This window comes from Rhineura floridana, chromosome 13 (assembly GCF_030035675.1).
Source record: "Rhineura floridana isolate rRhiFlo1 chromosome 13, rRhiFlo1.hap2, whole genome shotgun sequence".
NCBI classification, from domain to species: domain Eukaryota; kingdom Metazoa; phylum Chordata; class Lepidosauria; order Squamata; family Rhineuridae; genus Rhineura; species Rhineura floridana.
In genome coordinates, this window is record NC_084492.1 from 36,380,959 (window position 1) to 36,398,423 (window position 17,465).

At 43.8% G+C, this 17,465-nt stretch overlaps 1 protein-coding gene across 1 annotated transcript; it reads left to right on the forward strand.

Annotated features, from left to right (window-relative positions):
• The first annotated feature begins 889 nt into the window (after positions 1 to 889).
• On the forward strand, positions 890 to 16,954 carry EMC8 (ER membrane protein complex subunit 8). The gene is made up of 5 exons (XM_061593707.1): positions 890 to 1,449; positions 7,708 to 7,784; positions 8,646 to 8,715; positions 11,439 to 11,533; positions 15,104 to 16,954. The coding sequence occupies exons 1-5, from the start codon at positions 1,210 to 1,212 to the stop codon at positions 15,261 to 15,263; spliced, it is 642 nt and encodes a 213-aa protein (XP_061449691.1). The 5' UTR covers positions 890 to 1,209; the 3' UTR covers positions 15,264 to 16,954.
• Positions 16,955 to 17,465: the final 511 nt, after the last annotated feature.

Genomic DNA, 17,465 nt, shown 5'->3' on the forward strand with positions numbered 1-17,465 from the left:
GCTGATGGGAACTGTATTCTAAAATGTGGAGGGCAACAGATTCTTGAAGGCTGGTATAGAAAAATAATAGAAATCTAGGATGTAGTCTACCTGTTATCGCACAACAGTGCCTCATACCAAAAACTTCCCAAAAAATTATATTGAGAATATAGATGAAGAAAATATAGATTCAAAAGTAACTTAAAAGTTGGGTTTCCAGACAACTGGAAGTATCACTCTTCGTTTTCCTATCTCTATGGGAAGAAGAGAGTGAGCTTGCAAAGTGCCTTTCACAAAAAGAAAGACCTAAATTAGAACCAATGTTGACTCCTGTCTTTGCTTCTAATTTTTTTTTGGGGGGGGAGGGGGAGACAGAGACACTGTTTCCTAGTAGCAGTTATGCTAAAGTCCTGTATTCCTTTTTTCCACCTTTCAGAGGGGTTACAGCTCAAGCCTAACCATGTCTACTCAAAAGTAAGTCATACCTAATTCAGTGGGTCTTACTCCCAGGTAAGTGGGGTTAGGATTGCAGCCTTGGTTGCACACACAACTATATATTTAAAGCATGTGGCATGACACCCACCAAAGAATTCTGGGAACTGTCTGTCATAGAGTTACAGTTCCCACCACCCTTAACAAACTACAGTTCCCAGCATTCTTTGGGGGAAGTCATGTGTTTTAAACATACGGTAGGTCCTTGTGGCACCTTGAGATTGGTAGAACTTAGAAGTTATAGTATAGGCTTCTTGTCCACTATACCAGATGCATGCTTATGCCATAATAACATGTGTTAGCCTTACAGGTGCCACCAAAAATAAATTGTTGTCTTTTTCTCCTCTGTTTCCCCCTCTGAATCTTATGTCTCCTTTATCCCTCATAATAAAAATTGGGGGAGGCTTCAAAAATAACCAGGCCATCTTGAATGTAGACCACGGAACTGCGCCTCTATAAGCTGAAACTTTTATGGTCGCAGGTTCGCCGCGGTGCACCACGGGACATAAAGAATGTGGAACCATAGAGATTAGCTATGGGACTTGGAGAGGCCCCTTTTGCGATATCTTTGCGCCGCTTCTCCTCGCCTCCTCTCTGCTTTACGGGCGGTGCTTGGCGGCAGGCCCGAGGAGTCGGAAGCGGTGGTGGTGAGGGAGGCCGGAGCTGGGGCTGCCGATCCGGGCCTCATGAGGAAGAGGAAGCGGCGGCTGTGCTGACTGAGGCGGAGCCTTGGCCAGGATGAAGCTGAGCACGCAGGCCTACTGCAAGATGGTACTCCACGGCGCCAAGTACCCGCACTGCGCCGTCAATGGGCTCCTGGTGGCCGAGAAGCAGCAGCCGCAGCACCACCATAGTCGAGGCCGGGAGCGGGAGCCGACGCCTCACCCTCCGGCCGCCCACACGCTCTTCGTGGATTGTATCCCGCTTTTCCACGGCAGCCTCGCCTTGGCGCCCATGTTGGAGGTGGCACTCACGCTGGTGAGAGGGCTGGGGGGTATGTGAGAGGGCCGGGGGTGGCAGGCGGGGAGAGGAAGGGGGCCGTAAACCTCAGGGCCGTAGCTCGGTCCAAGAGCGTCTACTTGGCATCCGGGTTCAGCCCTCTGCAGCATCTCCAGGTAAGGCTAGATCCTCCTTCCATTCCTCTTTTTAAACTAAAAAACCTTTTCTCATAGTGGAGTCACTCCAGCCCCTTGATCATTTTACTTCCTCTCCCTCAAACAAAAGAACAGGCTCCCTCTCTGCACACCTGCTGGTCAATGCAGGTTTTGGCTGCCTTACTTATTTATTTAGACATTTTCTACACTTCTTAATATATAAAAATATAAGCTGATTGCAGAAAACTAAAACAACAACAGATCAATTTATTTATTTGTTTATTATTAAATTTATATGCTTCCCTTTCTCCCAGAAGGAACCCAGGGTAGCAAACAAAAACATGAAAAGCACTTTAAAGCATCTCAAAAACAAAAGACTTTAAAATTTATTAAAACAAGATATCTTTAGAAACAAGAAATGTTACCAAAAAATTGTTAAAAAGCAACTTAACAAATGTTACAAAAATGTACAGTATCACATACACAAATAAATACAAACCAATACCAATTCCTTCTCCTTCTGACACAGACACCCTCTCAGCCTTTTGGCTGTCACCCAGGACTCCTTGTAGAGTAACCCTTCCCTGGAAGACCAAATTCTGGAACAGAGCAGGTAATGTCCAGGCCAGGAGGACTGTTCTTTTCCTGCTGACAGATAGTTCTTTCCTCAGACAGCTGACCTAATGGCAGCTTGAATTCTCACCGGAGGAGATTGATGCTGTTGCCTTCTCTTGCTGACATCAGTGACGGTTCTGGCTGCCTCTGCTTCTGCAAAGAGCTTACCCTCTCCAGAAGCATATGCTCCCCCCATCAGACCCAGAAACAAAGCAGATAACATCAGGAATAAGTCTGTCTCTGAAGGCATGCAGGGCACTACCTTGCTGAACCAAAGCAGATCTGGGTCTGGTTAGGGCCGCTGGAGAACCACACGTATGTCACTTTGGGTTCTGTGATGTAAGAAGAGTGTGATATAAGTGGAATAATATAAATGAAACTTCCATGTGTAGGAGAAGTCTTCCCTCAGAATTCTTGGGGGAAGATAGCTAATGACTTTTGATAGGATCTGTGTAGCTAAATTTGCAGTGTACCTCCTTGTTGGGAGATTAGCATACTTCTGAATATGGGATGGAGGTGGGCAGGAGGGCAAACAGCCAAGTTGATGATCTGTTGCCTTAATTCATGGCAAATAGATCTGCTGAATACTGTTAGCTATGAGAGTTTGCTTCTCAGAAAACTGGCTGGCCACTGTTGGAAACAGGACAACGTGATATCTTCCATGTAAAGAGGCAGTCTAGCTCCTAAAGTCAGCTGCTGGGGAACCAGTTGTGGGCTTTCCTGAAACATTTGGCTGACCACTCTGAGCAACAGGATGCAGGACTAGATGGACCCTTATAGGAGCCTTCCCCAGCTTGATGCTCTCCATATGTTTTGTATAACAACTCCCATCAGCTCTACTTGGCCAATAAACTGGAATTATGGGAGCTATAGTTCAAAACATCTGGAAGCAACCAGGTTGGGGAAGGCTGTCTTATACACAAACTCATGGAGAATCAGGCAACATACCTCTGGATATTACATGCAAGAGGGGGTCAAACAGTGGAGGACCATAGATGTGGCCAGATGACCTTGGGAAGGCCACATCTCTTCGGCATGTAATTTGTATGAGAGGATATGAAGGGTTATTAACAAAGGTGGTTATGCTTCCAAAGCTAGGACTCGTATGCTTTGTTTGTTTGTAAAAGATGTGGCACATTATCTGAGGAGTGCCTGTAAGAGAAAGTGCCTACCCAGTGATGGCATCCCAGCTTTGGAATGCTCTCCCCAGGAGGTTCACCTGGCACACACCCTGATGTCATTTTGGCACCAAATATCGTTTTGTTTTCCTAGGCTTTTTAATCATTTGTACCAGCCTTTGCCAACTTGGTGGCTTCCATATATTTTGGGCTACAACTCTTATCAGCCCCAGCCAGCATGGCCATTCTGGTCGGGGCTGGTGGCAGTTGCAGTTCAAAACATTTGGAGGGCTCCAGGTTGAGGGAGACTGCTCTGTAAGTTGTTTTTATACTGCTTGCTGTTCATTTTAATTCTGCTGGCTGCTTTTATGCTGCTTTTTAATATTGTAGTGTTTCCGTGTTCCTGTTTTAATTTGTTTTGTTGTAGTCTTTAACTTGCTAAACTATCCTGGGAATCTGTTGATTGGGAGGCTATAAATCAGTCAAATAAATAATAAACATTTGGCCACTTTGGCACTGGATAACCCCTGAGGTCTCTTCTGATATTGACCAGCATGTTCACATTCCCTCTGATATCAGAGTAGCTAAACCAATAGTAGCCAAAGGACGCCAGACAGCAATGGAATTGGTTGCTGTTGAGTGCTAGATGAACTGGGAAGATCTTAAACCTTGACTTTTAGGCCAGCGAGCCACATTGGTTATAGTACATAAAAAATCATGTCAACCATGAGTTCTACCAAGTGAAAATCTTTGCAAAATCAGATTGTAGCTCTGAAATTGAAATAACTGTAGAATTCATGAAATACTGCAAGTTTTCAAACAATCTAATTATGAAAGAACTGCATTCATGTATTTTCAGCTGAGTTGGAATTTGCCAGACTTGAATCAATTAGTAAATCAATATGGCATGCAAATCAGAGTACATGGCAGGTTTGAAAAAATGTAATCAAGGAGAGTGCAAGATGCCTTAGAAAGCCAAGGTGCTTATCCATATTTGTGTAACTTTTTTATTGAGTTGCCTTGTGGTTTTCTATGTGGCATTCAGGTTTGACAGCCTATTTGCAGATTGATAGTAGAAATACCAGTAAATGAAATGTATATTTGAATTTGGATCGAGCAATACTGCTTATTTGTTCATCCCAAGCCCACAAAGTGCCGTGCTGAGACCCTCTCTAGATGGATTATAGCCTGAAGAATAAGAGAAACAAAGCAGGTGAATCAAGGAGATATTGAGAGAAAGTGTGGAAAGCACAAATTCCCAATTAAATGTTGGTTTGGTGCAAGAAGGGGTCTTGTGCTACATGCCATCCCCTTTAGGTCATTCTCAAGGTGTGAGTATGCTTAAGGAGTTGCATTCTTATGGAGAAATGCAGAGTGATCATAGAGTTGAGAACCAAAAAACCTCACAAGGCCTTGTTAGAAGAGAAGATGATCCACACACCAGTTCTTCCCCCTTGCATGCACAAGTTGAGACCACAGTTAACCAGCTAACGAAGAGGACTAGATGAGTTAAGCACATGAGCCCAACAGGTATGCTGCAGGAAAAGACTAAAATTAATCCCTCCAGCCCAAGGGTCATTAGACCTGTTAATAGGTAGTCATCTGTGGGGAGCAAAAATTGTCTTATGCCACCAAGCACAAAAACTTGCCAAAAGCTGCCTGTGCATGGATTAAGGCCACAATGGCACATAGTAACTCTTAGGAATTTGTTTACAACAGGCACTCTGAAAACTCCTTCCCAGCCATCAGCATGGCAGTTATCAGGGCCTGGTCAACTGCGAAACACCACTACTAAGTTGTCATAAGGAAACTTTTTATTGCACACTACGACAGTGCTTGTTTTAAGGCCTGCACACGCGAGACGTGATAGATACACTAAACTGATACAAAAGTGCTTTCCTTGCATTTCTGCAACTTAAGGAAAACAATTCTTTAAAGCCCATTGCATTCAAATTTGGGAATAAAGCTGAAGTGCAAAGAACTGGACTTGTTTTATTTAGCATTGGGCTCAGTGGAATCCTCAGGATCCTGAAACAGAAATAAGTACAATTACAACATGTACCTAAGACATAAGTGTGTTCTTGTTAACGTTTTGATTTTTGTAAATTACATTGGTTATGTTTATAAGTCTAGCTAATATTAATGAAACTATTTTTTTAAAGAAAATATGTAACGGTAATTCATTAATCTACATGTTTTGAACTTTTCCTGCATCCAAAGTTGGCCTTGGCAGTTTCCTAGTGGATTCCGTAGCACTTAAAAACACACTGCTACTAGCAAAGCAGACCAGGTTTTTTCTCTCCCTCTCCTCCTCAGTTGAGTAGGAGCTGAGTTTGCTAGAGAATAGCAAAAGGAAAATTTCAGACCAGCTTCTTAATATTTTCTGTGAACAAGAATGTTTTATCCAGGTGTTTAGTTTTTAGTTACAAGATCTCAACTTGGTGGCAATTAAAATGGCATCTATAAACCCTTGAAATGGGGGTTATGATTGCTGTGGCAGTTGGCTCTTTAAGCATTAACACCACCAGCAAATGTCAATTTAATGAAACACATAAATCCATATCATTCTTCTAGAAGAGGTTATTTGTGTAGCTTTGTTCTGCTTGTAGACAGTGTAATTCAGGGCTGTAATTATTCTGCTAACCCTGAGATTGATATGTTTTGCAGGAAGCTGGGGTTTAGCATCCAAAATGTTCTGCAATACACTTAATTTCCTCCCCCCTTTTTTGGTAAAGTTAATTGACAGCAAAAAAACACAATTGCTAGCTGTTTTTTTCCACCTGCCAAAATCACTGGATTATCTTAATTGGACACATTTATTGTGAGTAGCAAATATGGGATAGATTCAAAAGCCTCTGAAAGTGGGCCCACATCTGAGCTACGGCGGATGTATCACTTTAAATCGTGCCTCGTTAACACCCAAGATGAATTTGTCCCTTTCATTCTCACTGGCCGCTTTAACAAAGCCTTGTGGCCAATTAAGATAATACCTTAGGATAAAATGAAAGGAGCTTTATGCAAATGCCTTTGCTAATTAAAGTGTCTGTGGCAGAGGTGGGCAGGGGGAAAGAAACAGTAGGATCCTCACCTTATCACTAGTTGACTGTCTTGTTGCTCTTCCGTTAAGCCCCATGGACCTGATCGCCAGTCAGTTTGAACGTGGGTCCCTTGGAATGGGGCTAATGGCGAGTCTTCTCATCTCTTCCCCTCATTTCTTCCCCTCATAGGATGGTGCTGGCAAGCCCAGCCACCACCAGCCCTCTGCTCCACATGGCTGAAATGACTAGAGAGAGGAGGCAAAGGATGAGATGTTCCCTCTCTTCTCGCTTCTGCCATCTGTCTATCCACACACGTACCTGCTTTCTGCCCTCGTGCCAGCCTCCTCTCCCCTGGATCTGCCCCTCCACTTCCACACTACATGAAGTGACCAAAGGAAGGGCAAAAGGGGCTCTCCTCTTCCTCATAAACCCCTCTGTTGTCTTTTCTTCCTGAACTCCCTTCTCTGGCTAGTCTTCTCCATGCTTCTGCCCAGCAGGTCAGGCTACAGGAATGTTGATGTATCTGTAAAGAAAATATTGCTGCAGCAGCCATTTAGCACTAGCAATGTGTAGAAGTGCTTCATGGTGTCTGCTTTGTCCGCCCTCATAGCCACTACCCTGTGAGGTAGATCGCTATTTCAATTTTTCAGAAGGTAAACCGAAGCCACGAGAATGTCCACACAGTAAACCCACAACAGAAATGATACCTGAACCCAGATCTCTTGCATCCACCCCACTAATAGTAAAATATAAAGGGTGGTGTCCAACTTAAGTTCTGCTCAGAGTACACCCTCTGGAATTAATGGGCATGGCTAACTTAGGGCTTTTAACTTCAGCAGGTATACTCTGAATAGAACTTAAGTTGGATGCAACCCATCTAGATGGCTTTCCATGGCATTATAGACCAACAATTCAGACAGCAGAGCTGGTATCTGGAGTCCTGAGTTGGTCCATCCTCTCCTTCAGATTGTCTCTGGCCATCCAGTTCAGTTCCTGTATTTGCAAAATGGGAATAATTGTATCCGGTTTCGCCTGGCAAGGGGTATGATTAACAAGACAAAGATTGTATGGAACTTCAGTAAAAATTCAAAGCTCTGTATAAAATTATTTAACGATAACAGTGTTTCATGTCAGGATTGCATTTTTCAGCTGGTATCCTGGCAGCCTGAAAGTTTTCATTATGCCCTTGCAAGAGCTGTCAAAGGGAGAGAGGTTTGCCCACAGTGAGTTAATTGGCTTGTTAATGGTCACCAAGTGCCTATCTCAGTCCAGTTGATCGCTTGTTATTCCACAAAGGGTCTGTGTGGTTTAACCTAGAGCTACGATGGTTTTTGAATTGCTTGCAGATGTTTTTGTGATGTCCTCTTTCAGATTGATTCGTGGTGCAAAGAGAACAGCTATGTAATAGCCGGATACTATCAAGCTAACGAACGTGTGAAAGATGCCAGGTGTGTTGCTGCAACCATCTTGCCCCCGGAACTCATCCAAAAATTGGTATAAAGTGGGGGGGGGAGCACGAACTTCATTGGAAGCTACCTGATAGTACCCTTAATCTGTTGGCCCTTGTGACAAAATGCCAAGCAGCAAATTCTCTCTTTAGTACTGTGTTTTTTTGTGGCCTTGCAAAAGAATAATTCCTAGGGCTCCTTCAGGAAACGCAATGCAATTGAACCCTGTTTAGTTTATTATGTGGACCAGCCTTCTCTAACCTGGTGGCCGGATGGGATTGTAGTCCAAAACATCTGGATGGCACCAAGTTTGGGGAATACTGGTATAGACAGACCTTGAAGGATCTTATGGGAGGCTGTAGAAGTTGCATAAGCATTACATTGGTTTCTTAAACTTTATTTAATGCCTATTGCAAGGAGGCCCGTGTCCAGCTTATTCCAACCCACAGGCCTATGCACGTTCCAGAAGCTAAACACAAGGTCGGACCAGCATGAGCAAACAATGGGGGCAGGTGATGACCTCAGCAGTTTATTTCAAGTTTGATTTAGCTTTAGACCAGGAGTGAGAACTCTGTGGCCCTTCAGTTGTTGTTGGACCCCATCAGCCCCAGCCGGCATGGCTAGTGTTCCAGGATGAAGGGAGTTGCTGTGCAGCAGCTTCTGAAGGGTCCCAGGTTTCCTTCTCCTGCTAGACGATATGGCATGTTTCCTCTTCAGCACAGGATGAGATATCGAGAAGCATATTCAGTTTAGCTGATACACCTTTGTTTGCTAGATCTTGTGTGATCATGCCTCAGTTGTGTTCATTATGATTGGTGTGAAGTACAGCAGAATCATAAGTAACTCGCCCTCCTTTTGTAGTCCAAACCAGGTCGCTGAAAAGGTCGCCTCCCGGATTGCAGAAGGCTTCAGTGATCCCGCACTCATAATGGTATATAAGCTCCCCACCATCACCACCGTTCCCCCTCCCCTTCATTTAGTAAATCCATCGATTGCCTGGAACATTTTCAAAGGTCTTTTTGGGCAACCCTGCCTTGTTAGCGTGAACTCGCACCATACCGTAAAGCAGTGTGTTTCAAAACTGTGTTCCAGAAAATCTTGCGTTGCTTGAAGCTTCTCGGGGTTTTTTCGTTTCATTTAATTATATTAAAAAGGCAAGTAATGGAGCACAAAGCTCTGTATGGATTGTGACCTGGGTACCCCAAGGACTGCCTGCCTCTATATAGGGGGTCAGAAACCTTGGGGCCAATTATGGCCCTCCAGGTCTCGCTGTCTGGCCCCCAGGACTCTTCCAGGCCACACCCATCACTAGCCCTGCTTTTCACCCTCCTCAGGTGCTTTTGCCTGGCTGGAATGTCTCCTTCCCTGCTTCTTCCTTGCCTGGATGGAAGATGGAGAAGGATGTATTTCAGTAAAGTAAGTAACTACTAGAGATGTGAAGGCCTGGAAAAAACCAGAAAAATTGGGGGGGGGGACCTGGTTTTTTTCCCCAAAGCCTTTGTTTTTTTCCCCAAAAATTGGAAAAAAATAAGAAGAATGGATTATGGAATGTTTTATTGTAGCATGATGAATAAAATGTTTCTTTGAATCTTGGTCCCCCCCTTTTTTCCCCCTCAGTTCTTTTTATGGGAATGGATGCTTTATGTCTGCTTGACACTGTAGAGGACTAGCGGAGACATAAATGATTTTCTTTGTTATTAATGTTGATGGTTTTTTCTGTTTTAATTAAACAAAAGAGGTTCCTTACAGTTCAGGTGTTCCTTACAGTTCAGGATCTTGTAGATCCATTTGTTACCCAAAAAAAGTAAAAATTTTAAAAAGTAAATTCAATTTGTAATAATTGTTTGAATAGAATGTACTTTTAATATACCAAATTTAATCATTTTATGCCAAACCAACTTGTACGTAATTACTTTTGATGTTCCTGAAAGTGAACCTTCAATCTGTAAAAAGTGCTAATATTGCATTTTTTCCCATTTTTCTGAAAATTTCCATTTTTTTCTGAAAAAAAAACATTTTTCTTCCATGGCTTCAAAATTTCCAGAAATGTTACATCTCTAATAACTACTGTAAAAAGGTAAAATTCACATTCATTGTTCCACCCACTTTGGGCTCTCACCCTCCCTACCAATGGGATATGCCCCCCCCACACACACACACCCAAAGGTTGCTCAGATAAGAATATGTCCCCTGGGGTGAAAAAGGTTCCCCATCCCTCCTGTACATCTGTCTGCCTTTGCACTGAGGTTGCTGTCAAAGGCCTTCCACTAGTCCTCTGCCATTAGCGGTTAGGCAGCTGGCAGCTAGCTACTATTTCACTGGATTGTTTTAATATTGATAATTTCCCTGATCACATTCATACTTAAAGATGAGATTTAAATCTTTCAGTAAATGCAGTGGTGTGTAACAAGATTAGCAGAGGGGCCCCTCTTAGTACTTCAGACATTCAAGGGCTGGCAGCCTGGGAGAGGACATCCTTTGAAGCAGCCTCTTAAGTTATGGAATTCCCTTCCCGCAAACTTGTGCCTGGCATCGTCATTCAGTAGTTTCAATCACATCCTGAAAATGCATATTTTTATCTTGGCCTTTGACACCCAAGACAATGCATTTCTTTAGGGCCCACCCTACTGCTTTGGTTGTCTTTGTTCTAAACCGATTTTAATAGTGTAACCCGCCCTAGGACCTTCTGGTGAAGGGTGGGTAAGAAATCAAAATAATCCTTCTTCAGAGATGGTTTTACCATCGCTACTGGCTCTAGACCTGCAGTCCACAGCCCCAAAGGGAGTGTTGGGTCTGTTCTAGCTCGCACTCTCGGTCAACATGGAAGCAACAGTTGTATCCCAGAAGGCCTAGCTGATACCAAGTGTGTGCCTTAGAACATGTCCTACAAACCCTTGGGTTATATACCTCGGGCGGTATATAAGTTTAAGAAATAAAATAAATAAATAAATATTGCAACATGCTGAGTATCTGTGGCTGACTGTCGTGGGTTCCTCAGCAGACGAATCAAGCTGGACCATTTCCAGTGCACTAATTGTATGTTCCAGTGCATGTGCAATTAAGAGTCCCCTTCAGAACAGGAACTAAGAAGCTCCCTTCTATGGAGTCAGGCCATGATTCATCTAGTCCAGTACTATCTACAGCAGGGATGGTGAATCTTTTTCAGCTGGAGGGCCACATTCCCTTCCAAGCAGCCTTCCAGGGGCCACATGCCAGTGGGAAGCAGGGCTGGAGGCAAAAGTTGGGGAAGCAACGAATGTGAATTTTACCTTGTCCAGTAGGCTAGCTTCTTCACCCTGTACATCCCTCTGTGTCCTCCATCCCAACAAGCAAGAAGTGTTCACAGATCCATTCCAGCCGGGCAAAAAAAATAGCTGAGAAGGGTGCAAAGCAGGACTGGGGAGGGGTATCACTCAGTAAGGTGTGCACCTGAGAAGAGTCCCAAGGGCCAGACAGAGAGGCCTGGAGGGCCACATTAGTCCCCCTGGACTGAGGGTCTTCATTGCTGGCCTACACTGATGGGCAGTGGTTCTCCAGAGTTTCTGTCGGGAACATTCCCAGTCCTACTTGGAGATTCTGGGGATTGAACCTTCTGCATGTAAAGCAGATGCTCTACCACTGAGCTTTCTGTCCCCTCTTTCTGTTCTGCGTCAGGTGGATAATACTAAATTTACAATGGAGTGCGTAGAACCGACAGTTCATGTGTACGAACATCATGAAAACAAATGGAGATGCAAAGACCCGCACTTGTGAGTATTTTTAGAGTGGACCTTCACACCTAAGTAGTGTTTACGTTTTTATATTGAGTATTTTCCTTCTAAACTAAGCCTGATTTGGGAATGCTTCCAAACTAAGCATCTGGCTATGAGTACAAATGAGCCAGTGCAAAAAAATATAAAACTTGCCATCAGTATAAACACGCACAAAAATCCCAACAATAAATTAATTCAGCCTCCCCCAGCTAGTGCTGGCTGGTTGGAACTGATGGGACTTGTAGTCCAGAACATCTGGAGGCATCAGTTCAGGAAGGCTGAATTAGTAACATTTCAGTAACGTTGCACTGATATTTAACTAACAAAAATTTGTGACTAACTGAATAACAAATAATGAAGCCAGGAATCTTGGAGGAGCAACAAAAAGCATGAAAATTACCAAAGGAAGTTGTTAGGTATGGAGGGGGGAGGGAGAGGGAGGACAGCCAAGATGCGAAACAGCAATAATAGTATTCAGCAGTAACCATGCAGAATCTGCTTTTGAAAGGTTTCCTGCTGTCTCCAGAGTTTTTCTAACATGAAGAAATAACGCGTGGGGTGTGTCTGTGTTGTGTGAGATGGCGTAACCGTCATACCTTTCCCCCCCAAGGCATTGGCTTCGTTGGACTATAACACTAAGCTACTGTTTAGTGTAGCCTTCCCCAGTCTGGTGCCCTCCAGATCCTTGAACTACCAATTCCCATCAGCCAGCACAGCCATGTTGACTAATGAGTGTTGTAGTCCAAAACATCAGGCTGGGGGAAATGCAACCAAGAGGAGGAAATCAGAAGCGTTCTCTTCCAATTTTCCATTAACAGCAGTATATTCTGAATTCTAAAGTGTGGTTATTCTTAACTATGGTTCATTGAAACAAGCCAGGCTCATAAACCATGGACTGGAGTTGCCCTCTTTCAATAAACCATAGTTAAGACTAGCCACAGTTTATCCAGGCTTGGGCATCATTCTGAACTGCAGTTAGTTAAAAACAGAAGCAAATGCTTCCAATTTCCTTGTTGTTGAGCTGGAAGAAAAGAAAGGGAGGGGGAAGTGAAGTGAGCTCAAGCCTCATCCAGGCTCATTTATTTTATTTATTTATTAAATTTATATACCGCCCGACTAGCAATAGCTCTCTGGGCGGTGAACATAAAATAGCATAAAAATACAATGAATAACAAAATAATACTAAAATACAATCAACAATCCAATACAATAAACATTTTTAAAAGTAAATCAGTGTAACTTAAAATGCTTCAGAGAATAGGAAGGTTTTGACCTGGCGCCGGAAAGAGAGCAGAGTCGGTGCCAGGCGTACTTCCTCGGGGAGACTGTTCCATAGTTCGGGGGCTACCACTGAGAAGGCCCTAGATCTTGTCATCACCCTCCGGGCCTCCCTGTGAGTTGGAACCCGGAGGAGGGCCTTCGTAGCAGAACGTAGTGCACGGGCCGGTTCATATCGGAAGAGGCGTTCCGCAAGGTATCGTGGTCCCGCACCGTATAAGGCTTTATAGGTTAATACCAACACTTTGAATCTAGCCCGGAAACATATTGGCAACCAGTGCAAGCTGGCCAGAACAGGTGTTATATGCTCGGACCGCTTGGTCCTTGTCAGCAATCTGGCTGCCGCATTTTGCACTAGTTGTAGCTTCCAAACTGTCTTCAAAGGTAGCCGTACGTAAAGCGCATTACAGTAATCCAAACGTGAGGTTACCAGAGCATGTACCACTGATGTAAGGTCCTCTTTACTCAAATAGGGACGTAGCTGGGCTACCAACCGAAGTTGGTAAAACGCATTCCTAACCACCGAGGCTACTTGAGCCTCAAGTGAGAGGGAAGAGTCTAAAAAGACTCCCAGACTACGAACCCGGTCCTTTAGGGGGAGTGTAACCCCGTCCAGGACAGGGTATATATCCACCATCCGATCAGAGAACCCGTCCACCAACAGCATCTCAGTCTTGTCTGGATTGAGCTTCAGTTTGTTAACTCTCATCCAGTCCATTGTCGCGGCCAGGCAGCGGTTCAGCAAATCGACAGCCTCACCTGAAGAAGATGAAAAGGAGAAGTAGAGCTGCATGTCATCAGCATACTGATGACAACGCACTCCAAAACTCCTGATGAACTCTCCCAACGGCTTCATGTAGATATTAAAAAGCAGGGGGGACAAAACTGACCCCTGCGGGACCCCATATTGGAGAGCCCGCGGTGTCGAGCAATGTTCCCCAAGCACTACCTTCTGGAGAAGACCCGCCAAGTAGGAGCGGAACCACTGCCAAGCAGTACCTCCAACTCCCAACTCCGCGAGCCTCTCCAGAAGGATACCATGGTCGATGGTATCAAAAGCCGCTGAGAGATCAAGGAGAATCAACAGAGTTACACTCCCTCTGTCTCTTTCCCGACATAGGTCATCGTACAGGGCGACCAAGGCTGTCTCGGTGCCAAAACCGGGCCTAAAACCTGATTGAAATGGATCTAGATAATCAGTTTCATCCAACAGCGCCTGGAGCTGGCCAGCAACCACCCGTTCCAAGACCTTGCCCAGGAATGGAACATTCGCCACTGGCCTGTAGCTGTTAAAATTGTCTGGGTCCAAGGAAGGCTTTTTCAGGAGTGGTCTCACCACTGCCTCTTTCAGACAGCCCGGGACCACTCCCTCTCGTAAAGAGGCATTTATCACTTCCTTGGCCCAGCTACCTGTTCCATTCCTGCTAGTTTTTATTAGCCAGGAGGGGCAAGGATCCAGTACCGAAGTGGTTGCACGTACCTGTCCAAGCACCTTGTCCATGTCCTCGAGTTGAACCAACTGAAGCTCATCCAACAAAACAGGACAAGACTGTGCTCCGGACATCTCACTAGGATCTACTGCTATAATGCTCTGTCATAGTTGTAGCACTGAATCCAAATAAGGTCAGTATGTGAATTGTAGCAGACTTTTCAGACACATGGTCCTCTGTTGCAGTTCCCAGGGTCCCTCAAGCAGGGCTGTGGAGTTGGTACACCAAACCTTCAACTCCGACTCCTCTATTTTTCTACTATCTGACTCCGACTCCACCCAAAATTGCTTCCGACTCCACAGCCCTGGAAAGCGCTATAAATGTCTTTTTAATTTGGAAGCTCTCATAGGAGCATTTTTATCACTGCCTGAATATGCGCTGATCTTGGCATCACAGCATTTGTCTTCATCTGGGTCCTGTGTCATACACTGTCACACAAAATGTTTTCCATCTTGAGTTATGGTGAAATGCTCAACTACAGCTGACTTCATGGGAAGCTTATTTGACATTTTGAATTTATATTTTAAAAAATTTATCAATCAAAATTTATTTTGAAGTTGGAGTCGGTACATTTCTACCGACTCCACCCAAAATTGCTTCCGACTCCACAACTCCGACTCCACAGCCCTACCCTCAAGGTGAGTCATTTTGGCTGAAGTGTTTTAAAAAGCTCACAGTGTAGCTGAACCTCTGCTTGCCGTTATGATAGATCTTTCCTTTGCTCTCACTCCAGTGGACTTGAATGCTGGTTGATTCTTCTTGAGGGCCATTAATTCTGTATTTTTTCTCCGCTTCCTAGTGATTACTGTGAAGACTGGTCAGAAGCCCAGAGGATCTCTGCCTCACTTCTGGACAGCCGGTCCTATGAAATGCTAGTGGATTTTGATAATCATTTGGACGACATCCGGAATGATTGGACAAATCCAGAGATTAATAAAGCTGTCCTGCACCTCTGCTAGGAAGTCTCCCACTGACTTGATTTGTTGGCATTTCTACTGTGCTGAAGAAGAAAAAGGGAGGGAGAGAAATACTGAATGTAAATAAAAAACTAACGGTCCCTTCAAGTGATGTGGGACACCAGTGAATGAGACGCATCACTTGCAAAAAGGATGCGTCACTATGCAGTCAAATCTTTTTAATGAGAATCCTTGAGATTCCAGCCGTAGTTTGCAGCCTCCTCTGTGGACTTTCCTCCTCGGCATAATACTTTGCTGTAACTCTCCAGCCAGGAACTAGATCCACGAATACTAAAACGTTTTGACTAACCTTTTATAACCTTTAGAAAGTAATTTTTAAAGATTTAAGATTTATGAAATGTCAGAGTAATTGCTAGTTTTATTTTTCAAAAAAGAATCAAATCTATAACTATACGTGAAAATATGTGACCAGTTTGAGAGCAGTCTCTCTAAGTGCTAACCGCTCGGTATTATGTGCACTGTACTTGTTGCTATGACGTGCTGCACCGGAAGGAAATAATAGCTTGACAAGCAATATATCCCAGATGCTGCCAAGTTTCTCTGTCGGTCTGAGAATGCTGCAAATTTTTCTTCCTATCAAGCTCAAATGTTAAGAGGCTGATTGTTTTCACCTTAAATGGTTTGCCCATTCCAAGGGTTTGTTGGAGTGGTCAGCAAAGCTAAGTGTTGCAGGCTCGTTTGTTGTTGTTGCTGCTGTTTGTTTCAAGAGTGCTTCTCTTAACCTTGTAACTTCTTCCATGCTTGATGATTGTGCAAATGTGGTAAGAGAGATCACAACCGTGGATTTCAGTTCCTGTCATTTTACTGACTGCATTCAGACAATTATGAGCCCATAACTGTAGCCTTGGGAACATGCACTCCCTCATGGCTTTCTCTCTTCCTCCACACATGAGGGGAGGAGATTGGAAGCTACCGTTCCTGGTTATGCAACACACCCTAGCTTCTGTTTTATCCGGACCCACCAAACTATCTTTTGGAATTCTGGTTTGCACAAACCAGAATTTGCCATGAATCTGACAAAACGGCAAACTGTGGTTTGCCATCAGCCTTGGAATGAAAGCTTTAATCGCGGAGGAAGGGAGAAGGGAATGTGTGAGTCTGAGATTTGCTATTATATCTGACTGCAGCCATTGTTTGATAGTGTAGTCATATATAAGAATTGCAGAATTTTAAAAAAAAACACAGACATGATGGTTTGGAATTCCCCGTGAGCTCAGCTACGGGTCTTTAACAGGATGTGCTCCTGTTGGTTAACATCCCTTGTTTCTTGCAAGCAGTTTTTATCAGTTGGGTTTCAGACAGTTACACTTCATACTGAGCTACGTTTGCCCATTCAGAATAGGCTTGTAGTATAATGATCTTTGCAACATAAGAGTCTTAAAGTCTTTCCACGTGCCGGTTTAGGTTTTATTCCTTTACATTTACCTCGCGATGGAGAAAAGATGGGGCATCTTCCTTGTCATCATTTTATATGTATTGTTTTGTTTCTTTTTTTTTTTTTGTATTCCTATGGATCCTGTATTTGCTTAACCATTATTTATAACATATTCTACATTTTAAGCAGAAGAAGTCTGAGGTTTTATGTTGGAAGAAAAATGTTTAGTTGACCACCTGTGTTTTCTTGCTACCCTGACTGCCCAAATCACCTTGAAAATAAAACGGATGAAATAAGACTCGCTTTTGGAAGATGACTTCTGATTCTGAGTATGTAGACCAAGAATGGGAAACCTTCAGATGTTGCCGGGCTACAACTCCCATCACCCTTAACCATTGGATGTGCTGGTTGGAGCTGATGGGAAGTGAAGTCCAACAGGACCTGGAGAGCTGCAGGTTCCCCACACCCAATGTCGACAATTATTACTAGAGGTTTGACTGTGATATCTAGTTGCAATTGCATGAAGGAATTCATGCACTCCCTCTGAAAACTAGACTGTGTATACTTCTTTGGAGGACAGAATGGAGCCAAGAATATAAATGCATTGTTATCTGAGTTTGCTGCTTTTAAAATGTGTGCTCTCTGAAAACACAGCCTTCATTTTGCTCTAAACCTTGGCCTAGTATTCAGTTGGCTGAGCTTCCCTGCCTCTTTGTGTAATGATTTGAAGTCCTCTGGTGATGCCAAATGATGAGTGTGTGTTGAGTGCATATAGGAGACTTTAATGGGGTGGCAACTTAGATTTTATC

Bases quoted from the DNA above. Each gene is read 5' to 3' on its own strand.
- EMC8 (XM_061593707.1), top strand. From the start codon at position 1,210: ATGAAGCTGAGCACGCAGGCCTACTGCAAGATGGTACTCCACGGCGCC. The intron at 1,450-7,707 runs GTGAGAGGGCTG...GTCCTCTTTCAG, and splicing joins TGGAGGTGGCACTCACGCTG to ATTGATTCGTGGTGCAAAGA. The intron at 7,785-8,645 runs GTGTGTTGCTGC...CTCCTTTTGTAG, and splicing joins GAACGTGTGAAAGATGCCAG to TCCAAACCAGGTCGCTGAAA.